The sequence below is a fragment of the Lagenorhynchus albirostris genome, chromosome 5 (genome assembly GCF_949774975.1).
Source record: "Lagenorhynchus albirostris chromosome 5, mLagAlb1.1, whole genome shotgun sequence".
Classification (NCBI taxonomy): Eukaryota; Metazoa; Chordata; class Mammalia; order Artiodactyla; family Delphinidae; genus Lagenorhynchus; species Lagenorhynchus albirostris.
This window is the reverse complement of record NC_083099.1, coordinates 47,486,456-47,512,725: the sequence shown is the minus strand read 5'-3', so window position 1 is coordinate 47,512,725 and position 26,270 is coordinate 47,486,456. Positions and strand designations below refer to the sequence as shown.

At 37.6% G+C, this 26,270-nt stretch overlaps 2 protein-coding genes across 4 annotated transcripts in view; one reads left to right on the top strand and one right to left on the bottom strand.

Moving 5' to 3' along the window:
- SERPINI1 (serpin family I member 1) overlaps positions 1-3,566 on the bottom strand; it is a 68,005-nt gene extending 64,439 nt beyond the window's left edge. Inside the window, exon 1 of one of the 2 annotated variants that reach the window (XM_060149944.1) lies at positions 3,430-3,566. The gene's annotated coding sequence lies outside the window, so the exon portion shown is untranslated. The remainder of the gene's footprint in view (positions 1-3,429) is intronic. The other variant, XM_060149945.1, reaches the window with a different exon arrangement.
- The window catches only part of PDCD10 (programmed cell death 10), a 40,562-nt gene continuing 17,233 nt past the window's right edge, over positions 2,942-26,270 (top strand). The window contains exons 1-3 of one of the 2 annotated variants that reach the window (XM_060149947.1): positions 2,970-4,441; positions 4,819-4,983; positions 20,355-20,565. In XM_060149947.1, the coding sequence (XP_060005930.1) occupies positions 20,470-20,565 (96 nt within the window). In that variant the 5' untranslated portion in view covers positions 2,970-4,441; positions 4,819-4,983; positions 20,355-20,469. Of the gene's footprint in view, positions 4,442-4,818; positions 4,984-20,354; positions 20,566-26,270 lie in introns of both variants that reach the window. The other variant, XM_060149948.1, reaches the window with a different exon arrangement.

Genomic DNA, 26,270 nt, shown 5'->3' with positions numbered 1-26,270 from the left:
CTCTCATTTGTCAAAGCGCAAGATGTATCAATGCGTACATTAAAGAAGTATTGGTCCCCACTTCTAATTCAGTAAGGTTATAGGGCAAGTTCTTTCTTCTGAGCATTATATAAGGTGCTAAGAACAAATAGGAGATAGGAAAGAAGCATAGTGTCTAGGAACTAATAATTGTTAACTTAAAACACACTGATCCAGACTTTAAGGACTAAATTCTGAAAACATTAGACGTAAGATTGAAAATAAGACAGAAACAAATCTTTACCTTTGTATAACAATCTTGCTCCCCAAAGCCTGTTTAACCTTAGGAGATGACTTTAAAAGGCAGCAGGGGCTGGGAGGGGAGGGTCCTGCTCATCTTTAGTGTCTGGTTCAAGTACCTTTGCTATTAAGGGGGAAAACCTCAGTTTTTACTTTTAATATTATATCCAAATAATATTAAGTTTCACTTAGAAGTGAATGTATACGTGCAGGATCCTTTTCACTTTGCTTCAGTAACCCATAATTATTCAAAACCTAATGAATTAATGTCAGTCTGACTCCAGTTAAAATGACAATGTAGGAAAGTACTGTCTCCCACTATGGGTATAAGCCTCTAGAAATTAATAACTGGGAAAACAGGTCATGAAATCACTTACAGGCATTCAACAAAAAAAAAAGGTCAAATCTCTTTCTCTCTTGCTAAGGGTATGTGTCTCAAACAGGTTTCTTCATATCTATGCCCCCTTGTACTCCACCTCTCCCCCACTGCCACCCCCCAAAAACCATTTGATCTTGAACCTTTACGTCTTGCTCTTTTGTACTGCATGCATCAGTGAATCCTCCTGTTAGAAAGAGAAACCCATGCCACTCAATTATTTTTACTCAATAGGCTTAGAGTTAGAATTATAAATTTAAAAAAAAATCCAAAGTATATTGTAATTTGAAATTAACCAAATCTTTTAGCTAAAGAACACTAATTTCATGAGCATCTTCCACTTGAGAGACATTCTGCACTCCGTTGGTTTTCTTCTTTCTCATCACATGCATACTCTGATAGCCATACACAAAGAGTAAAAATCAAGCACGGAATAATATGCTTTTAACCTAGGTAGTACTTCACATAAAATTGTAAACTGTCATATGATGAACATTTTCAACACCAGTAATGTACAAGAAGTCTTCAGCTTATCTGCGATTTAATGTGAACACCAATTTAAAATGTGTCAAGAGTTCAAGGTAACAAATACTTAAGTGCCACACACTGCCAATGATTTTCTTCCTTATAAAAACATGGTTTTCTTACTCTCAAATGTTATAGGAAGCCAATCTCTTTCACTGACACAATAAAAAAGATCCATATCTTGGAAACAGGTGAAAAATCCAGTACTTTAATACCACAGACTCATTCATTCCTAATGAGATTCTATCCTTTTTGATACTTCAAAGCAGAAGACCTATAAATAGTTGGGATTCAAAGTACATCTGAATTTCGACGGTTTTGATATTTATTTTCTATCTCACTTACTTGATTATTAACTGATTCCCAATCAAACCCTTTCAAAAAGATCTTCTGATAAAGGCCCTGAAAGAACTTCATTGCCAGTATTATTATTAATTATTACATGGGGGAAACGACCCAGTGACAGCAAGTATTCAATTTCACAGAATGAATCAGTAGCAGAGCCTGAGAGAGAATCTGAGACTCTGATTCAGGATGATCTATTTAATCAGAAATAACAAGGGCAAACACAATCTTTTCCAAGCCTAACTAACTATACCCTAGTACCCATTTTTCACCCTAAAATCATTTTCACAGGGTCATATCAGCTATGTGGATTAAGACTCTCCTGTGATGTAGCAAAGATAAAATCCCATCCTTACCATGGCTGCTAAATTTAGTGGCTACTGTTGCTTTTTCTTTTTTCTAAGCTCTTTGCTGTTTCTAATACTTACCTGATCTACTTGAGGACAATCGAAAAGCAGCTGTTTTTCTAAGATCTGTCCCCCTATATATTCCTCTAGTGGGTGAGAGTATGGGAGGGAGTGTTGGAGTATATACATTGATAAGTCACTTAGGCTTATCAGTAGTAGCACTCAGTAGGATTGAACTTGAAGCTATGAAGAGAATTCTTTCCAGCCATTTCTTTTCAAAAAGGAATTTTGTATCACAGAAATAAAATCCCTAAATCATGAGTAAATCAGCAAACCATGAAAACAAAACAAAACAAACAAGAATAGAAGGTAATTACTCCATTTTATTGACCCTAGTTCAAAAAAAACAAAAAACCCAGATTAAAGTATTCAGGCAGACTCTGAAATATACAACTGTCACAAGGAAAGCATTTCAGAGCAAAATGTGCTGCAATATGCTACTATGATTAAAAGCCATGTAATCTGGAGAACCTCTGTGAGAAAAAGAAAATGAACTAGGCAAATAGCTTTTTACAGTTTTTTTCTAAAAAAAAGGCTGTAATTTTGTCATAGTTACACAAAGGTAGATGTGACTTTCATCTTAGTATTAAAACATATTTTCACCTATTGGTGTTTAATTACACTCAAAGGAATCACACGTGGTTTAATACTAAGAATAAACTATTATTTTATGACACTATTACATGTGTTAAGCCTGAGCCCATCATAACACATACTAAGGGAAACCATTTAGCATACACTGTCTAAACAGAAAAGATCCTTGCACAGCTTTTCTGGTACTTTTGTTTTTTAAAATGTACAAATATTACTAGACACAAATGAGAGAATAAGGAGCAGCTGTGAAGTACACCATACGTTCCCACTGTAGGCTGAGTCCTAGTCTTTGTTCCGATAGTTTAAAGCCACTGGAAGGAAAGCGAAGTGTCTCCATTAAAAAACAGTTTTACATTATTGCTGGCAAAAGTTATACTTCTGATAGGTTCAGTCATCGTGATTATTCCTGACTGTATTTCCTTCTTTAATAGACATCTCTTTCAATTCTAGGAACCTGCAGTATAACCACCCTGGAAAACAGGTCGGTAGCAGGGCAATCTGATAAAACAACGTAAAGGATAGATAGTAAAGAAGAATGCTAAGTTATTTTCCTAGTGAAACAGTTCTGAAGTAATTCTCTATCAGTGACAAAATTTTTGTTTTTTACCAGCTACGCACCTATCCAAATATCATCCACCTTGTCCTCAATTAGCAGTTTCCTCAATATTAAAATTTCCCAGAATAGTTTTAATGGTACAACTCAAACCAAAAACACTAACCACGCCCTTTATACCCTGAGTCAAGCCACCTTTTGCTTTTTATCCCCCCGCAAACTCCAAAAACGTACATCTTTCACCTAAAAGGGTTTGCACCAGTTCCCTAACCCGAGTCAGAGACTCTTTTTGGCTGTGCCTTGATAAAATTCCTATTGGAAGACGCTTTCTCCCGGGCAGAGGAGACGCCCATAGAGGCACCCACGCTTACCTCCCACACACCTGCAGCCCCTGGCGGGATGCTGGAGCAGAGGTTCCGAGGACTGCGCTCCTCTCCTGTTCCTGCTCTCCTCTCTCCCGGGAAACTACAGTCCAGGCTGCGCCTTCTGCTGCTACAGGGACCTAAGCTCCGCCTCCCCCTCCTCTAGTTGGCGAATTCGGCAGCTGTTGCTCCTCCCCCTGCTGTTCCGGCTGTTGCCCTGGCTGAAGGCGGCGGGAATCTGCTTCCTTGGTACCTTCGCGCTCCCCGCACTTCTGCAGCTGCTCTGCCGCTTCCCTTCCCCGGGGACCCCTCTCCCTTCACGCAGTGGCCTGACGCCTACAGCAGCCTCCCGCCCCGTCCGGGCACCTCCGCGAGGAGCCCAGGCTCAACCTATCCCTGCCTGAGCCGCAGGTCTCGCCGCTCGGTGTGCCTGGTGCTTGGCCGCTTTCGGGGAAACTGCTCCTCCAGCCAGGGTGAATCCTCACACCGCGCCCTCCCTCCATCCTGCCTATTATTCCCGCGGCTTCCTCTCCGCCCGCGCAGCTCGACCGCCCCACGTTCCCCACTTGGAGTTCTCCCCCCGCCCCGCTTCCTTCCTCGGCTCCGCTAGCCCGCCCCCACAATGGGTGAGTCGCCTGCCGGGCCGACCCTGCATCTTGATTGGCGCAGGTGAGAGCTGACCCCTCCCTTCCTCTTCTTTCCATGCACCCTCTCTCTTTTTCTCACCTCCTCCCGCACAGACAGGGAACTCTCCTACTATTGGCTAAAAGTGTCCCCACCCATCGCCTAAGGCTCCACCGCATGGCTTGACGGGAATTGTAGTCTTGCATGTGCAGGAATTGCCGACAACACCGGCGAGTGGGACTACGAGTCCCCATAGGCCCCTGCGCGACTCCGGCAGGGCAGGATTCCGGACAACGCCTGGTTCCTCTCGGGTCCTTCCGGCGTCGCCGGAGTGAATTGATCTGGGAGTTGAAGAGGGCTCCAAAGGTGGCAAGTGAAGTCATTGCCTCAGTTGCCGGTAAGGTGTGGCTGTTCTGTCCCAGTCACCGTAGTCCCGCGCGGAGCAGAAGAGCTCTGGGGTCACACGGGGGTCGTGGCTGAGGCACTCGGGCTTGGTTCTGGCAGGCGGAGCGGACGGGGCTGGGAACGGGGCCCTATGGGCGTAAGCGAGGTTACCCTACGCGAGTGGCGTAAAGCGAGTTTGTAAATGCCGCCTGCCCTGCTCGGGCCTGAACGCCTCCAGGAAGTCTCCTCTAGGTGGGGGCGGGAGGGGAAGAGCGAGGTTGGCCTCTGGTGCCCCCGGAGGAGGGAGAGGGCGGATGTGCCTGGGGTGGGGTCCTCTGAAGGTGTGGCTTGGGGCGGGGAGATGAGGCTGCTGTTTTCCCCCTGCTTTAGAAATAGGAGAGGGAAGGAGTGGAGGAAGGAAGGGGCGCTTGGAGTCTGCTTTTGAGGTGACTCGGGTTATGCCCTTTGAGGGAAGAGGAGAACTGTAGAAGAGTCAAATGTTGACAGAGACCTACGGATTCAGTACCAGTTTCATGACGTGGTCCCTCTAAGGAGGTAATTTTACCCTAAGTAGAAAAGCTTAACGCTATAAAGATGTAATTCCTAAGATGTATTTACTGTTTACTGTTTTCAAAGAGCATTCACAGTTGGATGCTAATGAGGAAACTGAGGGGATAAATGACGTGCCCAAGGTCACACACGTAGGGACAGATCGTCTGAATCTAATCTAGTTGTAATCCAGCTTCTGCATCGGAGCTGCCGCACCAGAAAGGAGTAGGGAGTTTGTTTTTGTTTTTTTTGAAGAGGGTGGAGGAAGTTGCAAAGTAATGAATTTTAGGTATTTCTAAGAAGCCATCTGTGAGGTGAAGAGTTTTTTTGAGCTGGAGAGAAATTTCTCAGCAAAAGAAAGCACGCACTCTAACCTGTTGGAAAAATAAGAAGAATCAGTTTCAACTTACCTATTTTTTCCTTTTATTAGAGGTATATTAAATGATGGACTGTGCTACCATTTTAAAGGGTAGTTGATGGGACAGGAGAAAGTCAGGTAACAATACAGCTCATCCTTACTGGTGAAAGATATTCCTTTCCCTTTCTACATTAGTCTTTACTCTGTTTTTTTACTTTCAGCTGAGAACAATGGGATTAGGATTCTTTCATGAAACTTATTTTACACTTTTTCAAATAATGCAGCAGCAAGAAAGAGTTTATTTCTAGTTGTGCTCATTACTAGAAAAGAAGATACGTTGCATTTCTTGGAGGTAGCATCACATTTTTGTTGATTTTTATTTACTTCTCATTTTCTTGGCTCGTGTGTGTGTTGTGTGTGTGTGTAATTAATAACATCAGGCTCTTATATATTCTATTTTTCTTAGCATCATCTATGAGTTTTAACTCATCCTTATTTTATATTAAAGAATGGAAAAATAGACATTTGTGTTTTATATTGAGCAGAAAGCAGTGTGCTTGTTCCAGTCTTACCCATTGTTGTGACCAATTATAATTACAGTTCACATATATTATTATTAGACAGTTCTTTAATAGAATTTTAGGAGTATGTTCATTGACATTAAGATCTCTTCCTGGTAAGTTTATAGCTAAAAATCGGGTATCTACTGATAGCAGGTAATCAGTCATGGTTTACTGTTGTATAAGTTGACCATTTAAATAGGCAGTATTTTGAATGTACTCTGAAATTATTAAAATTATCCACAATGTGTTTAACTTTTGAATGCAAAAACACTTTACAGGATCAGAAATACTCTTACATTCCTCTTTGATTGAAACTCAGATGGTCTGGAAATTAATATGACTTTTAAAATGAAAGAGAGGTATGATGCTATAGAATGAAGTAAAATAAATAATTAGTACCATAAGTAAGTAATGCAGTAGACAAGGAAGGAAGACTGACTGAACAAATGGAAAATTATGTGGAGGTAACTGGCTCAGTGCTGTGTTAGAAGGGTGCGGTAGTTTAAATAGACCATAAACTGAATATGAGTCAGTTATGGTAAAGCAAGAATGTGAAAGTATTTTCTATATGGCCATGTAGGCATTTGCTTTTTGTTGGAGGAAGTGAGAAATGAGTTCTTATTTTTGACATGCAGTTAGGAGGTTGTGGAATGACTTTTGAACCAAAAGCCAGGAAAACTTGGAAATTAGTAAAATTAATATAATGCACTTGTCTAGTGAGTGTTAATTTTTGTCCTTGGTTCGATTCTACACCAACTGCTCTTCATCTCTGAGCTTCATTATAGTACTGATATTTCACCAGTGGCGAATGGTGAGTAACGGAATGGCGGGATAATGTTTCTATTGTATTTATCATCTTTCAGTCACATGCTGGAGTACTGTGGTCATTTTGGAGCTCTGCACACTGAATAACTTAGGGCTCACAGAATGATGTGTACGCTTGTATTTTTATAGTAGTTTGCAATTCACCAGTGTCCACATTTATTGTCATTTTGGGTTTTGCAGGAGCCTTGTGTGAACTTTTGGACCTCATCTCTTATAGGGCTTAGGTTGTGTCCCATATACATGATTTTTTTTTCTTTAAGGATGTAAGATCTGTAAGAACAGGACTGTTGTGTTATCATTGTGTTTCCCAGTAGGTAAAATAATTGAGTACCTGTTTACAAAGAGAATAAAGAAGTTCAGATTGGTTAAGTGCAAGATCACGGAGCTAGTAACTGGTGGGACCAAGGCATAATCCAGGTCTTCTGACTATAGATATTTAATATTGTGGAATAAAGACTCAGTTCCCTTAGATTATTTATTTTACATGAGAAAAAGACTTAAAATGATTTAAATATTCAAATACTGTTACCCTCTTACTCAGTTTAATGCTCACAGTTTCTCTTGTCTCCTATCTAACTCTCCATCCTTAACCCCAGCCTTTCTCATTTACCGTGCTTTTCAATTACTACCTACAAAAGCTCTTTCCTGACCTTTGTACGTGTTACATCCTCCTGCCTGGGCTGCTTCCCCTCCCATTCCCAAGTCTGGCCCACTCCTAGTTAATTTTCAAGTCTCAGTTTAAATGTTATTTCTCAGGGGAACCTTCTCTGACCATTGACCCCTCCTTCCCCAAACTACAGTAAGTTCCCACTATATCTTCACCATACTCTGTAATTCTTTGTAGCATCATCACAAAAGGAACTTAATTATTTCTGTGTTTATTTGGTAAATGTCTGTCTCGCTCACTAGATTGTAAGCTACCTGAGCAGGGCCCTCATTTGTCATGTGCCTTACCTCACTACTTATACAGTAGTGTCTGACACAAAGTTAACTACTCAGTAATTATTTGCTGAATTTATGAACAAATGTAAGTGCATTCATGCACAGTGCCTCCAGCACTCTACTAGGGGCAGAAATACAGAAATTAATAAAGGAGACATGTTCCCTACCTTTGAATAAAAAGGAGTTATTTTCAGAAGTTTAATATAAATTGTAGAAAGATGTTTGTTCTTCCTTAGAGGTCTGTAAAATCAGGGTAGTTTTCTATGTGGACATGGCAAAGGAATCATTTTCTATTACAGCAAAATTTCTGTATAACAGCATTTTGGGCACCTTGTCACTATCCTGCTTTTGCAAGCAACATTCATTATAACAGAATACAGATGTGGAAGAAACTAACTTTCAGTGGATTCTGTTCTTCCCTAATGGTATCTCATTCTGTCCTCAACAAAGTTCATGCATTTTCCTTTTTTCTTTGTTGTTTTGTTTCATTTTTTAACCACAGTATCTTCCTTTGAGTTTTTACCTTTAGTATCACCTGCCTTAGGCAAGGTGACTGTAAAATTGAGTAGTACTTATTTCAGAGGAGCTTATAGTTTGTGCTTCTTGAAAGTTTTCATATTTCAGTGAGTCTTATGGTAATATCTTATTTGCTTTAACCTAGATACTTATGAGAGTAAAAATATTATTTTCAAAACATGCAGACTAAATTCAGGAAAAAATTGTGTCAGGTTTTGGTCCTGAAAACAAATTCTCTGATCTTTCACAGAACTGTAATAATGGCATAGAATAAATTCAACAGCTCTGTGTTGCTGTAGCTTTGCCTGCCTTCATGAATTTACCCATTTACTCTTCCACAAGATATTGTCGAAAAGTGATTGCTGATATTTGGCTTTAAAACTTGGTAATGCTCCCAGTTTTTATTTTTAAATGTAAGTCTTTGATAAGTTCTAAATTTAATTTTTAAAAAGTAAGTCGCTATGTTGTTTGAATCTTGGATAAAAAATTGATATTGACCTAGCATACTAATATGTGAAAGATAAAACTGAAGTACTGCTTCTTATATCTTGTTGGGTTATTAAGGTTGATATGATTTAATGTATGCCAAGAATTTTAAGCTAATTCCATGATAAACAATTTTTTTCCATAATATAAACTGCAGAAGTGATTTAGATGTTAAATAGTGTCATCGATGGTGTGTATTATTGCATTTGAAATGTTATAGAAAGTTGCAGTCTTAGAGATTTAAGTTTTAGCAATCTGCAGGTGCACACACACACACACACACACACACACAATGTAAAAAGTGAAAGCATCTTTATTGTAGCAGTTAGAAATAATTTATTGGCAGAAAGGTAAACAGTATAGTTTGGTGGTCCATTTTCGTCTGTATGAAAATGAAGAATTCAGTTTTCTCATTTTAGCTATACAATTAATTGCATCTTGGATGTAATATAATATTAGTTTTATTTTTCAAGGTCACCCTTACATTTTTGGTATGTATAATCTTTTTTTTTTTTTTAACCACCCAAAAAGTGAAATAAATATTCAGTCTCACTATGCAGTTGCCTAGAATCAGGTGTTGCTATTAAAAAAAAAGAAAGAAAGAAAAGAGGATTTTTTATCAGCAAGCTTATGAATTATTGGGTAACAGCAGTAGAGCTTATTAAGTGGTAGTCACTACTGTTTACTTAGGCCAGTCCTTTGGAAATAAGTTTACCAGAAGTAAGTTAGATTGCATAATAATGATACTTTGGTTCATTCATTTATCAAATATTTATTGAATATATATTATGTATAAAATTGCCTTAAATCTTCTTTGTACCAACCCTATGATGTAGAGGCACTATTATCCCCAAGGTAAATGAGAAAACTAAAGTACAGGGAGGCTAAGTAACCTCCCTGAGGTCACAGAACCACTTATTGCTTGGAATTAGGATTTGAATCCATGCTGGCCGAGTTAAGACACCATATTTTTAATCATGGCAGTAAAATGATGTTAGTGATTGAGCGCCATTGGAGGGCAGTTAGAGTTGCAGTTACAGAAAAGTTGTATCTTAGATGCTAAGGTCGGTGTGGCAGGCAAAAATTACTTATCTTCAAGCTTACTCTAAAAAAAAACACTTAGGAAGTTACCACATTGGAAACTAACAGAGCGTCAACACATTTTTCCTCTAGCATTGGAATAGAATTACTTTTCCTTTGAGTGCTGGATCAGGTATTTAACTTGTTATTCAGAGATCATGTTGGAAAAGAAATATGTACATTATAATACATAATCACAGTGTGATTATGTGGAATCACAGTGTGGTGAGCTGCTCATCATGAGGGACAACTATGGCTCTCAGTCTGATTGGGGGGGCAGCAGATCCATGTCTTTATCTCTTTCATTCTGGGGCTTATATGCGTGGAATGGAATTATGATCACCTACCTATTTCAATAGTTCTCTTTTTTGTTGTTTTCTTCAAAAAAAATTGTTCAGCATGTTCATTGAATTTGCATAGAAAAGTGTATATATAGTATGACACAGGTATGCTCCCTGGAGTTATGTGAAGTGGCAGCTTAACATGTATTTATTTACTGTCTCTCTTCCCTGCAAGACTGCACACCCTCAAGGGCATGGACTATATCTGGCTTTTCATCATCACATCTCTAACACTGTTGCTGATGTAGACTGACTATATAGAGTACTGAGCTAGGTACTAGAAAATAGAGAACAGAATAAAACTTTTCTAGTGTTTATAATTTAGTGGATAATAGGGGATGGAAAGACCGTCATATGGACATTTAGCCATTCTGATATATTAAGTACTTGAACATGCATCAATTCATTTGATAATTTTGGGTCAGAGCTGATAGGAGGGGGGAAAATGATAGTTTCTCTAAGTTACCTTCTGGTCCCTGGCACTGAAACATGCCTTCCTGCTTTATTCAACCATCCTGTCTTCAGGATGAACTGGAACTCCAGTGGAGTTTGGAGTTCAGGAAGGACAAAATCCTAAGATGTTACACATCTGCTGCCTTCTTAGACTTCATTAGGTTGCTGCAACCAAAGGCATTTGGGAATGGTAAATGAATCAGACATGGCCTCCAGATTTCATTTGCTCCCTATACCAGTTCACATTGTGGCAAGGCTTTCTAATTTAATTACAAAGCATTTTGAATATGGTCTTTTATTCAGAAGTAGATACTTGTGGATGCCTTCGTCAGTAATCAAATTGGCATTTTGGCAGTATTTTCAAAACTTGAGAGATTTCTGAGGTCCTACCTTAATTTTGGTGTGCTTCCTTGAAAAATGAGTTACAGTTTTGCAAGTGAAGGTCAGGTGGAATTGTACGTATGGTTTAAGCAGAGACCATTCTATCTCCCTTATTTCTTCTTGTGACTAATAGAATTTTTATTTGAGATCAGTTGGGAGCTAAAGGTGAGGTTAAAGTTCATCATCATGATAGAATCTTGTCCTTATTAGCATCTGCTGGTAAACAAATGAGTCAGAGTCCATTTATCATCTGAGGCTAATAATTTTATCAACGTTTAAGTGCTTTGTGGCAGTGTTGTGGTGCAAAGAAATTTGATAAGGTAAGATAAGAAAATATACATTGCATACTGTAGAGAACCTTAAGCAGTAAGGAGTCATTAAGTAAGATAGTAGGTATATAAGATTGTAAGTGTTACAGAGCAGGTAAGCCTGACCCATGTGGTACAGTCTCCTTTCATTGTACTTCCAAGCATAGAGAACATAGGGACAGTATGAGAGCTTGAGTTTAATTGAATTTCTAAGGGGTTTTAAAGGAAAGCTTTAGCATTATATTTGAGAAATTAAAACATCACAAATACTAATAAACGGGAAAATGAAAAGATGTACCTCAATTAAATGCTAAATGACTGTTCAGTTAGGCATTATTTAATTCATGAACCACTAGATTAAGAACTTTATGGGCATAAGTGAACACATTCAAGGGAACAGATTTGTTTCCTGCCTTCCAACAAATGTTTTCATTTAAATTTTGTCCAGACCAGAATTTAACAAAAATTTAGGCATTCGAATAGGAAAAAAAATTGAGGATTGTCACAACCAAAGAGACGTGTATCCTTTTCCCTGAACCTGTTGTGCAGAAATATCTTAGAAGCCAGTTGTTGCTATTTTTGTTGTTCCCATTTCCCATCAGCTAATTCAAAGGTAGCAAGCCTTTTGATTCTATTATCTTTTGGTTTTCCTATATAGATTATCTCCCTTTATGGATTATCTTGAGAAAATCTTTGATCACATCTTGATTTCACTCTGCTACTGAGCCTACTTCTGGGCCACGGCTTTCTTTATTAAATTGCTCTATGTACATTAAGAGAATAAAAGGTAATTTTAACACAGGCTTGCATTTGATGATCACATTCTTTTAAGGATTCCTAAACTATGTAATTTGATTTGGATGATATATGTAACTTTTTTGGGTGGCCCAAGTAATTTATATATGCCTCCATTTTGGCAAGTGGGGAGAAAAGGTTTTAAAAATATGCTATGTGGGGCTTCCCTGGTGGTGCAGTGGTTGAGAGTCCGCCTGCCGATGCAGGGGACACAGGTTCGTGCCCCTGTCCGGGAAGATCCCACATGCCGCGGAGCAGCTGGGCCCGTGAGCCATGGCCGCTGAGCCTGCGCGTCCGGAGCCTGTGCTCCGCAATGGGAGAGGCCACAACAGTGAGAGGCCCGCGTACCGCAAAAAAAAAAAATGCTATGTAAGTGGCCTTTATGACATTGTTATATCAGTATTAGGCTATTCTTGTGTGTGCTATGCAGGGACAGGACTAGGGTAGGCAGGGAGGGTCTAGGGTACAAAATTTAAGAAGGCGCTCACTCTCTGTCAGGCAGGTGAGACCTTAATTTTGTGCTCTAGGCATCCGGTTTGCCTCACCCTAGTTCCAGTCCTGATGCCATGTCAGGTTCATAGAATCTTGGATAAAACATTAATAACTAATAATATGAATTGAATGTTTATTGTGTGTCAGACGGTGTAATGAGTATATGCATTTTGTACTCTTAATTCTGTGAGGTGAGTACCTCAATCGTTATTTCCAGTAATTTCTCATTGAGTTTAGAAAGAGATTAACAAATGATATCACCCACCTGAGCAAAATTCAAACTTAGACCTTTGTTTCAAATCTAAGCACTTACCTACTGCTCTGTACTGTCCATCTGTAGAAAAACCTAATTACTTGTCCATTTTATGATTTCTGTATTAAGAAGCTACTCCCCCAAATTTGGAAGTTCTTACACTGACATGATGCAGGTAACTTTTAAAGTGAGTGAGTCAGAGGTCTCAGCAGCAGCAAATGGAAGATCCACAAACTTGTGCTGCTGAGTACCCTAGGGCGACCTTGAATCAGAGCCACATTCCCACTGGCTTCCATCTCCAAACACTCTGCGTGGAGTCTGGGGGTCTTGGCTCTCAGCTGCAGGACCAGTGGAGGACACAAAGAGCAGGGCAGGTGAGCCTAGAAGTAGATCAGTTTGGCAGACTAAGATGTCCTGTACAATAGGTTATAGTAGTTCAATTGCATATTTGTTTAAAATATCTGTGACTAGTTTCTTAATGTGAATTTCTGGGGACTTTTATTTCTAAATTGTGAAATTTGGAGATTGGACTAGATAATATATAGTAATGTATACTAATGGTTGTTATCGCTTTAAAATTTTAGGGTCTTTTTTTTTTTTTTGCAGTACGCAGGCCTTTCACTGTTGTGGCCTCTCCCATTGCAGAGCACTGGCTCTGGACGTGCAGGCCCAGCGGCCATGGCTCACGGGCCCAGCCGCTCCGCGGCATGTGGGATCTTCCCTGATCGGGGCACGAACCTGTGTCCCCTGCATTGGCAGGTGGACTCTCAACCACTGCGCCACCAAGGAAGCCCCAATTTTAGGGTCTTAACATTTAGGTTTCTTAAATGCATGAGCATGTGACAACAGTACAGATAAATTTACTGGTGAGAAATTGAGATCTGGAACTATCTGAATTATGGAAAAAATCTGGGTCTGGATATCTTTTGCCAGTCCTTATCCTTACTATTCGGACCACTCACCTTTGTTCTTACGATGCTTTGTTCATAATGCTTGTGTAGTGATTGTCCCTAGAGCAGTGATTCTCAAATTGTGGAGAGAGGTGTTTAAGGGCTCCTGTGAGAGGAAGGGCTGGTAAACCATAGTTATTACTTAATACATGTATTGAATAAATGCACAGTTGAGTGTGTTTTATCTCACATTTAGGATTTGATAAAAGAATTTATTTGAAAAACAAAACAGTTCTGCTGTTCTAAGGTTTACAATCACTTATCTTCCCCCATTTGTCCGGTTTTCAAGAGTCCTTGACTCCCCTGGCTAGATGGTTGATTGTACAGAGGACCTGACCTCTAGAGATCTTGTCATACTAGATTAAAATGTACTTAATCATAATAGCTAATATTAAATAATTACTGTGTTCCATGTACTGTTCTAAACACTTTATCTGTAATAACTTGTTTAATCTTTACAACCTTAAGAGACAGATACTATTGTTATTCTCATTTCATAGATGAGAAAAATGTAGCACAGAGAAGTTAGATAACTTGCCCCAGGTCACAGAACTAGTAAGTAGTAGATCCAGGATTGATTCTAATCGAGTCTGGTTCTACAGTCACTATGCTTGTCACTTACCTCACTAATGACAGTGCTGTTAATGTTGACTAAGTATAGTAGGCCCTCCCTTTTTCTGGCTATAGGTTCCAAGACCCCTAGTGGATGCCAGAAACCTCAGATAGTACCATCCCCTCTATATACTGTTTTTTCCTATACATATGTGTGGTAAAGTGTAATTTATAAATTAGCAAGAGACTTTTTTTTAAGATTTTTTTTGATGTGGACCATTTTTAAAGTCTTTATTGAATTTGTTACAATATTGCTTCTGTTTTATGTTTTTGGTTTTTTGACTATGAGGCATGTGGGATCTTAACTCCTCGACCAGGGATCGAACCTGCACCCCCTGCATTGGAAGGTGAAGTCTTAACCACTGGGCCACCAGGGAAGTCCCAGCAAGAGATTAACAATAACTAGTAATAAAATAGAGCAATTATAACAACGCACTGTAATAAAGTTATGTGAATATGGTCTCTCTCAAAATATCTTATTGTACTGTACTTACCCTTGTGATGATGCAAGGTGATAAAATGCCTGAGTGATAAGATGAAGCAAAGTGAATGATGTAGGCATTGTGATGTAGTGTTAGGCTACTATTGACCTTCTGATGCTACGTCAGAAGGAGGATCATCAAGCATGATGATGTCAATGGTTGCATGTTGGGAGCAGACGATATCTATGGTTGGGGGTCTCAGGCTGGAGGGTGTGAGATTATATCATGCTGCTCAGAATGGCGAGCAATTTAAAACTTATGAATTGTTTCTTTCTGGAAATTTCCATTTAATATTTTTGGACCGCAGTTGACCTCAAGTAAGTGAATCTGGATTGGTGGGGGTGGGCACTGTATAATTCAAACAGCCCTATTACTGTTTTCCTTTAGGTAACATTGTGAACTTTGAAGTCTTTCTTAGAACCTTAACCCTCACTTAACCCTCTATAGAAAAATAAACAGTAAGTTTTAAATGACTGATTTATAAGTATATGTTTAGAACCAGATCTGCTTAATAGTTAAGGAACACTTGTCTGTGAAAGCTGTATGGAGTTTAACAAAGAATGATAAAGTAAATGGAGTTAAATTGCTAAATTTTACATTTAGGCATTTTTCCTTCGTGGGTCATTGTGTGCTAATTTGCCAGTGTTACCTATTTTCAAAAACATCTTAATTTTCAGATGTTGTTTTAGTTAGAACCTCTATTATTTCTTAATAACTCAGGAAATGCTTGTTTGGTCAGTCATGTGTACAGAGATATTGGAGATTATATCTTTTTTATCTTGTTTTTTTTTTTAAAAAAAAAAACAGTTGGTGGTATCCGATTCCTGGAAATTGTGGTATAACAGAGGAGGTGCCTTTACAAATCTGACTGAGATCAGATCTTCCAGTGAAGTGATAATTCTTTGCAGAATGTATACTTTCTTTAAATAGTTACTTAAAAGTGCAAAAATACAGTGCTTAGTAACAGTAAATTAAAGTGATTTAATATAGAGGCTTTATGGTTTGATTTAGAAATTACTTCATCTTTCAGTCTAATTATATCACTTTCAAGTATACAGCTCAGTTTTGGTCCATCTTAAAAAACTAAAGCATAGATAGGTCAAGTGACTTGCTCAGAGACAAGATGGTTTATAATGACAGAATTTGAGCCCATGTTTTCAGATCGTTCTTACACTCCTTTCACATATCTCTGCACAAATTGTGCATTTATTATTTTGGAGAAGCCTAGAAAAAATTGATACATGTAAACAGATAGAGTGGCAAAATGTAATATATTACACCTACCATTAAGAAGAGATTGTTCCTAGAGGTCCCTAAATGCAAAATTCTATCAATACTAAGCTGACAGCAGTGCGTGTTCAGGGAGGTTGAGTTACACGTTACCTTATTCAAGAAGAAAACTGTTAGAATGGAGGACCTTGAATTATAGAAAATATAATTTGCAGAGGAAGGAGAGAGATGTAGGTGTATCCTGAAGGTTCAAGCTCATTTTGGTCTAAGTAGGATCTCTTACTTACCCTGTTCCTCTGCCTGCCTTTTTCCTAGCTTCCTCCTCTAAACTTTTTGTCTCTTGTTTGGAAGTGGCTACAATATTTTGGTATGAGAAGGCCCTAAAAGGTAGGTTGTGATATCAGATGCCCACCTTTCCAGCTATGTGAATTGGCCAGATTGATCTATACCCACTTTGGAATAAATTCAGTTTCTGGGTGTGATTCGTGATGCCGGATGCTTAAGAGAAAGCAAGGGGTTGTCAGTTATTTGAAACCCTGAATCAACCAACTATTGAAGAGGATCTCCTTATTGGAATTCGTGAATTTTTTTAAGATCTGATGAGATCTTTTTCTTTTTTAAAAATTTCCCACGAGATTACTTTGGAACCTTTAGGAGATACCAGTAATAAAATTTTATTATCACTGAATTTTAGAGTACCATGGCCTTTAAGATGATATAATTTTTACCCCTTTCTGTTTCTGTTTCTGAGGAAACAAGGTCAGTGATTAAGTGAAACTTCTACAAAGTCAGGACCAAAAAACCCTGTCTCAGGTACTGAGTCAAACTTAATTTTACCTGTGTCTCAAGACTGGCCTTAGCAACTCTATTTTCTGACTCTAGCCACTGTTCTTTCCATACCAGTGATTTCCACCCGGTTCTGTTCACAAGAATCATCTAGGCCGGCTGTTAAAATACAGCTTCCTTGACCCTTTCTTGGAGATTCTGATTGAGTAGTCTTGGGGATTTGTGTTCTTAATAGGCCCTGAAGTGATTGTGATGCCTTAGGTCATCCAACATTTGGAAACTGCACCACTCTTCCACTCTTTCTCATAGGAAAAGTTTTGCTTTCTGCTAAAAGTTGGGTGGATATTTCTTATGTGTAAAGCAAGGTTAACCAATGTTGGAGATGCTTGCACTTTGAAAATTTTGTGAACTATTAAATTATACACCAGTTATGTCCCTAGGATCGCGTCCTGGTAGCCTTAATAAAATTGAGACATTAGAATTTATAATCTCTGTTTTATTTTCTTTGGTTTTATTTGGTTTTCATGTAAATTTCTGTTGGAATTCTGGTTTTATTTGCAGTTATCTGATGCTTATATTCTCTTAGCTTACTATAGTAGGAAGAGCTTGTGATAGCCAAAAGAAGTAAAAACTGGTAAATGTAACTGGGTCCAGACTTTGTTAATAAAATTATTTAGATTTCTGGGTCTGTTTTTGTTTTGCTAGCCTTGATATTTGAAAAGTATTAGCAAGACTGATTCAACTTATAAATTGCCCATCTCTTAACTCACTGATTTATTCGTTCAACAAACGTTTATAAAGTGTCTACTATGTACCTGCTATGCTGACTGTAATGGCTATTGGAAAAAAGAACTACACTTGTAAACTGTAACATGAACTCATGGGTTCTGTTTACTGCTAGAATAAACAAACTTCTTTTAGCTAAATATTATGGACAGTTTGGAGAGCCAACAAAAATAAATAAAACTTCCCCTCTTTAGGGAGAAAAATTAAAGGGATTATAAGAATATAGGACCATGTAAGGGGGCTAAGTACTAGATTTCACTATAGAGAAAAACAAGACAAATAGACCTGCCTACAAATATTTTTTAAGTGTAGAATTTACTTTACTTAGGAAGCTTCTGTTTCTCCCCAAGAACTGCATACATCAATACCAAGAACTTCCCTTTGTTCACTCATTTTATTTGTGAGTAAATAGCTTTGGCTCTGTTGTGCCCCGATGGAATAAAGTGAGGCTGTTTCAGGAAATGCTGATTCTGAGCCTTAAGATACACCCAAGTATAGTTCTTTAAATGAACAGACTCCTGTGGGTTGGTTGGGTAGTGCAGGGCAGAAACTCCTAAGACTGAGTTTGGCATTGGAGTGGCTTGGAGTAATTGGCAGGTTGTCCATTAAACCATTTCAAATGAAGAAGCATGTAGAAGGAATGACAGCATATTTTAACTTGAAGTTGAATTAAAATTGGCAGAACAATTTAATATTTAAAAAGCCTTATTGGAATTGTTGATTTTTAATCTCATGTAAACACTAATGAAACTGTTTGGCCCCAGCTTGTGAACGTGTGTTCTGAAAAGGCCAGATGTAAATTGGTTCTTTGGAACATTTTCCCATAGGAACAATATTTAAAAAGGTGGTTAAGTGTGGAGTGGGCCAGCCACCTATGTAGCCCATAATGTTGCTATAATATTATCTTCTTGATGACAAATAGTAGCTGATAGTCCTGTAAAAGTTAGTTTAAGAAGCAAGAAATAAATATATATATATTTATATGTATAAAAATAAATGTATATATACAGAGGGAGAGACAGTTGACTTAAATCATAAATATTTTAAGTGAAAATTTTCTGATGTGGTACAATACTGTGGTATTGTACTGATGTGGTATAAAAAAAAAAATGAAATAGCTCTTCAAGTTCTGTTGTTGGCCCCGTACTGCTATTTTTCACTTTCTTTTTTCATAGATACTGAGGCTTTTTATTTACTACTTATACTGTACATCCAGTATCCATCATTTGCATTTTGACAGCACTTCAGCCCCTCTTCTTTATTCCAAGTTTATTATGAAAAGGTATTCACAGTTAATTTTTAAGTGGAAAAGCAGATTACCAAATGGCTTATTAAGAAATCAAATAGGAACAGCAGGGCCAGAATTGATATTTATCTGCTTGCTCTTGCTTATTATTCAGGTCCTGTTGATCTAGATGCACTAGATTTCTTAAGTTTTCCTTGCCTTCAACTTCTGTTCCTCCATTCTTTCCTTAATGCTGTGACCAAAGCAGTCTACTTAAGTACCAATTGTCTCATTAGGTAATGATTTTCTCTTGTCCTATAGAATAAAATTTAGGAATTGGCCTTTTCTTCCTTTTATTTATTATTTATTTGGTTCTGTGAAGTCAGGGAGCAGATTTAAGCTCAGAAACAGGAAAGACTTTCCATGTTTAGAACTACCAGAAATAAGGCTAAACTGTTTTTGTAAGTGTTGAGTTCCCCTTCACTGGTAGGGATAAATGGAAGAATAGTAAGCAGTTCTCAAACGGGACAGGTTATTGGAAGTTTTTAAAGCTATGAGTACTGGCCTTTGTAGCTTTCAAACTGCTTAGGTCTTCCACAGTCTGGCTCAGATAATGTTTTAATGATTAAGACCACACCTTTTTCATCCCCCATTGTATCTTGCATGTAGTAAGTGCTAAACATCTATTTATTCAGTGAATGAATAACTTCTGGGCATTTTCCTGGGTAGATGAGGTTCTGGGTTTTCACTTCATACTTTATTTTCTGATTTGGGAGTGTCAGATCTGTATGCAGAGCACAGGGATCAAGTCACAGGCCTCTGCATGTGTGATCTTTGGCAAGTTATTTATCATCTCAGAGTCTACATTTTCATCTGTAAAATTAGAATGACAGTTACTCTAAAGTAAGTTATTAGGACTAAATGCATGTGAAATATGTTTTATAATCTGAAAATGCTTTATAAGTGGTAGAAATTATTCAAAATTAATGGCTTTTTGTTTAACATGTATATCATTTAATATACAGGTATGTTACTACTGTTACTCTTTCACCTTATAATTAGGCTCATATTTCAGCCTAGCAAAGGAATTAAATACAGTTGCTTTCTCTTAAAAAGCAACACATTTCTTCAACTCCTCAAAGCAAAATTTCTCTCTTATATTGTTGAATTCTCAATATTTTATTTCCAAACTACCAGTGTCTGGGTTTTTCTTCTTAGTCTCTGTGTCAGATTTGGACAAAGATTCAAAAAATGCCACTGGCAAAATTAAATAATATTAAGTGAATTATTTAATTAATAAATTAGGTCAATTTTTTTCCCAAGTAGATCACATTTGGTAGAATTTAAAATTTTGCCGTAAATCTTTGATGCTTGCTATGTTTTGGTTATTTTTTAGGTGACAAAAATCAATGAACAATTAGCAAAAGAATTTTAATGAAAATGTTAAACACCTTAATTTTTTATTGTTAATTCTAGCGTAGTAAATCTCTGTTCTTTCGTCCCCTTTAACCAGGTCAGCATATGTTTTGTGCCCTGTTCTTTTGTCACAAAAAAGAGAAGAAAGGCTGCAGTGAATGAAGATTCCTCTGCATTTTAGCACTGCTTTTTCTACTGTAGTTGGCTTTTGAATGAGGATGACAATGGAAGAGATGAAGAATGAAGCTGAGACCACTTCCATGGTTTCTATGCCCCTCTATGCAGTCATGTATCCTGTGTTTAATGAGGTAAGTGAGTAAACATTGCTTCATATGATCTCTGCAGTTCCTTAATGCTTGCTTCATTTATTCATTCGTTTGTTCCTTCGTATAATAAGTACTTACATAAATGGACTCCATCTGTGTGTTAGGCATTGTGCCAGGCATGGACATAAAATATCGAGGGAAAAACCCTGACTTTTTGTTCCTCCTCTGGAGGTTTCACTATAGTGGGAGAGAGAGAGACACTGAACAAAAGAATACAAGTAATTATATAAATGAAAAATTGTGGTAAGTGCTAGGAAGTTTTTTTTTTTTAAGTGTGTTAAATAAAATAGCAGGTAGGACCTACTTTAGGGGCCAGGACAGGCCTCACTGGTAAAAGAGACATATATGCTAACATCTGAAAGAGACAAATAAGGGTTAGAGTGTTGAAGAGTTGGGGAGTAGCACATTTTAGGCAGCCAGAAGAGCAGGCACAAAAATATCCTAATGAGTTATAGTCAGTAGCAACAAACATAATTTTACTGATAAATGGAAGATACCATTCTTCGTATCTAGAGAATATATAGTTGCTTTTTTATTTGAGGAATTTTCCAGGACTTAATAATACCAATACATTTTAGGTTTTTCTTTTAAGTTTATATGCTAAGGTATGTAGAGAATTTTAGAACTGGAAGTTCCTTAGAGATAATTACTCCCCTCCTTTTAATGGTGAACTTATATCCTGATATGTGAAATTATTTTACTTTAAAGTTTATTTCTTTACATAAAAAATTCTGGAAGTAAGTGGTCCAGGAGTAGTAGTATTATGAGTCAGTATCATCAGAAACTCAGGTTCCTATCTTCTGTTTCATCATCCTAGTGCTTGCCTTCCATTATCAAGGTCACTTCAGTATGTAGGATGGCCGCTGCTATTTTGTCTTAAGTTGTTGTCTAGAAGGGGTAAAAAGTGGAGCAGGGGGTGGGGAGTTATTTCCAGCTGATTCAGCTTCCTTAAAGTAACCTTTTTGAAAGTCCTACATAAGACTTCCATTTACATCTCATTGGCAAGAGTTTAGATTTGTGACCACACCTAGCTGGGTGGTTAGGAAATTGAGAAGTTTACTAAAGAGGAAGCAAGGAGGAGGCATCTTTTGAAAACCTGTCCCTATTATCCTGCTACCGTGGTAGCATTGGAGGCACTCTTTTAGGGCTGGTTATATCCATCTCTGGCAGCTGTAGCCAATGCTCCAGTAATTCTGCCATTTTGTTCTAACACTTTACCCAGTCATTGCAAGACTACAGTTATTGTTGGAAGCAAGTGCTTCAGTGCTGTTCAGTGAATGTAATGCCAACTGTTAATTTGTCAAGTACTCAGCAAGGGTCTGGAGATATGGAGAAGAAAAAGTCGGCATACTTCTTCCCAAGAGTTGTAGGGAACACATGTTTAAGCAAATACATTATTAACTATTTAATTATTCTTGTACCAGGTATGAGGTAAGGAGAGGGTCACTGAACGGTAGGTGAGTAACCTATCTTGACATTTAGTGTTTGAACTTCTCATGTTCTTCAAGAACCATCATGACAGTTCCACCCAGAGGTGCTCCCTCTTTTCATGTCTGTATAGCTAACTCTGTAGGCTATTGGATCAAGTTGTTTGGGGGCATTTTCTGTATTTATCTGGTATTTTGAGTCTTTATTTGAAGGGAGGGCAATTTACATTGCAGAACTTCAATTTGATCCTCTGGTTAATGAGGGAGGAATGAGAAAAGCTTTTTTCCTAACAATTTGAGTGACCTTTTCCTACATATGGTAAAATGATTTTATTTGAATCTTGACTTTGGAAAACTGTTATAAAAGATGTAGGATTCTGGTAAAATGAGCTGTTGGGATTAATACTAGTATACCTCTTATAATTGATTCATGTGTACAAAAAATTAATTTGAAAGAAAAAGAAATGGCTATGAAGGGACTAGTAAATCTCTTCCAGAAATCTGAGATCTGAAAACATACACGGGTTAATGGGCCCAGAATTAGAACATGTTGCCAAATGATTTATAGTTGCTTCAAGAACTAATTGTTAGAAGTGAAATTTGAAAATGAAATGTCTGGATGAGGCCGACTGAGAGATACTCTGTTAAATTGTCAGGATCTAATTCTCACATTGAATTTACTGATCTAACGTCATTTTATCAAGCTTTTTTCTTTTTTAAATACTAGCATTGTTCTCTGACATTCTAGTGTATTAATGTACCATCTTAAATAAGATACCTAATCAGTTAAACAATATTTAACTATAGTTCAAACATGGATTTTTCTATAAATAGTCATGGGGAAATTAGAGTTTAGTTTGGCTCTGTTTTTCTCTGCTTTGCAGATTTAAAGATAAAATGGATGTCAAATTAATTTTACAGAAAATAGCACCACAGTAGGGGTAAAGTTTTACTCTGAAGCTAAATTGATTCACTCAGTTTTATCCACAGTGTACTGTGAGAGTTAAAAAGCTTGCATTCTCACCTTAACATTACATTCATAATAGTAACAATGGTAGCCCAGAAGTCATTTTGCAGAACAGATTTTTAGGTAGTAGGACATCCTTACACCTGGGGAAATTTTAGTACTGTTACTGCAGCTCATAGGGGAAAGTTATTTATGGCATTCTGGGACCTAGATGCTTGCTAAACTTAATGAAGCTATGCCAGCACAGCTGAGGAGTAAACTTCTCGTTTAATCAGCTGCTGCAGAGTTCAGAGTCCAAGTATATTGCATGTGTTGTAAATGTACTGTGAAATAGGTGTCCTGGTTGCATGATGGAATAATGAGTTTATAGAAACCTCATGCCAAGTCTTAGATCAGGTTTTTATGTACTGTATTATCTTTTGTTGATTCTTTGTATATGGAGGAGAAAAGATATATGGTTCAGTTCTTCATTCCAGGAAAAGACATATCATGTATCTTCTTTTCCTATGACTTTAAAGGAACGTTCTAAGGTGAAATATAATTATAAATATAATTTTTCCTATTGAAAAAATCAAACCTCAAATTTTGAGATAGTAAATATACACTTCTCCACAATGAAGGCATGGGTTTCACCTGCAATCCCACCATCGAGAAGCCATCATAGTTAATATTTTGCATTGCATTTGATTTACTCCTCTGCCACTTACTATGCTATATAATCTTGTCTTAGTTTCCTAATCTGAAAAATGATGATAAACAATTTTACTTAATACTCACAACTCTGGGAAATAAAATGAGTTGATGTTTTGTAATGCCTAGAATAATACCAGGCATGTACTATTAGTAGTAAGTATTAGCTATTGAGTCTTCCACATAATTTTCTGACAAAATTGCGATCATACCCTAGAGTTTTGCATATTTGTAGGCAGTGTTTTAGTGGAATATTTTTATACTAGTTAGATGGCTCTGGTTACCTTTTTGCCAGACAACTTGGCAATGCCAGGAACTTTTAGCACCAGTTACTGGACTTAATATCAATCTGTACAAAACAGATGATTGCATTTTGCCTTCTCTGTGGACTCATAAAATTTAATGGGTGGCCTCTTGATTCCATCTACTTCTGTTTTTCTTCTGGCTTTTCTTTTTTTTCCTTTTTTTGACCTAACTCACCTCATTATCATTTGAATCACAAGAGGTGTTATGTGGAGTTTTTATTCTTTTTATTCTTGGCTCAGTTTAACTCTTTTTCAAGAATATGATCAATAATCTTCGTGGGGGTGGGGGGGAGGGTGGGAAGAAGGGTAAGGGATATCAGCATGTGGAAAATATACCTAATTTTGAGGAAGCAAGATTTATAGACAATTTGGAACCAACTAATTAATTATTTTGACCTAAAAAACGAAACAAAACAAAAAAACTTCTGAAAGATTTTATGCAAGACTGTTTAAAACTTGAGCAACCAAAGGGTTAAGTGGATATATTTTTTATAATTACGGGTTTAAGAAACCAGCTTGATACTAGAAACTAAAGTATAGGAATGAACTGATATTTCTGGAGGGAGCAATATAATAAATGAGCTCTTTGTGGAATCAGAATTAGTTACAAGCTTTTAAAATATTTTTATAAATGACCCAGAAAGTTAAATTTGACAAGTTTGCAATTAGTTAATAGTTAAGTGCTCTCAAAATCTATGAAGAGTCAGTTGCAGGAGGAGTTCACACAACTGAGAGTAGGCAGAACGTGAGGTTGGGGTGAGACCTTAATGTTGGGCTCACCCAGCCTGTCATTTCCCTCCAGTTGCACTTCCCTCTCTTTAGGTGAGGGGAAATGTTATGCGCCCTTTTCTCTCACCCTGATTCTCTTTTTTTTTTTTTTTTAACTCTTTTTACTTGTGACGTAGAAGTTCTACATGGCAGAGACCCAGGAGTGCCTCTCCATGTCCCAGTATCCATTATCATATGCCCCCTCCTTCTTTGGACTTAAAACATGGTGTATGCACTATCAGGTACCACTGAAAAATGATTGCATTGGCTCTTTAAACATACCCTAGTCAAAGACCATTATCCCAAAAGTTGGAAAAATACTGGACCCATTAGTAAAAGTATTGGAAACGAAGTGTATATTATTTGTCTGTTCCAAACTGACATAATATCATTACGCCCCCTTGTGTTACCCTGAAGAAACACTAAGGAAGATGATTTTAAGGGACCACATTCTTCAAGGACCAGTTCAGATCTCATCTTCGTACTTTCCTTTGTACTTTAGCTGACAGTGATCCCATCAGTTTCCATGTAGCTACCTACTTAAATTAATCTTCTGGGGTTCCAGGACTATAGTCTATTTCTTTGTATCTCTCACACTGACTTATCTCACATGGTAGAAACTCAGGACTTTGTTCGTTCTTAAGTAGCTGAAGAGATTCAGTAATAGGTTAGACTCCAGTCCAGAAAGGGTGAGTACGGGGAGGCAGGATAGCATGAGTGGCTTGTGTATGGGTTTTGGAACCAGACAGATCTGGTGTGAATCCTGGCTCTGTACTTATTAGCTGTTTTATGTTGGGTAAATTTATGCAAACTGAGTTTCCTCCTGTGTAAAAGGGAGATGCTGATAGCTAGTTACAGATTTATTATGAGGATTAGAGATACTCTCCATAAAAATACTCTATATAATAGTCCATAATATGTGCTTAGTAAATGGTAGCTTTTATTAGTCTATTACCAGAACCTGATACTGTCATGAAAGGTACAGGTAAGATGAACATGATTTTATTGTGAAATCATCTATCACATGTAAGAGGCCTAAAATAGAAGCACTTTTTAATAGGGCATGTATAAACATATCTTGCTACCTGAGTATTACAGGCTGAAATTATAAATAGATTCAAGAACAATTTAGATAAATTTATGGATGAAAGATTAAGTTTCATTCAGAATATTTTTTTAATGTATGTATGTGCCTTTGTGCCTTGTACTTCCTGGGCAGTGTTGATATCATATGAGTAAAAAAGCCCGGTGGGTTTATTGCAAGATGTTGTGGGTAAATAATGTATCCCCAAATGACTCCTAGCAGAGTTCTGGTCAGGTGCTTCACAGCTCACAGATTTGATTCAGTACGTTAAGTCTGACCTTTCTGTCTTTCCTAAGGTGTGTGTGTGTGTGTGTGTGTGTGTGTGTGTGTGTGTGTGTATATATATATGTATGTATGTATGTAAACTTAATCTAGCAATCTAGAGATGTAGATGTCTGTCTTGACCAATTTTATAGTTCTTCACCGACTTTTGGGGCCTCTTTTAC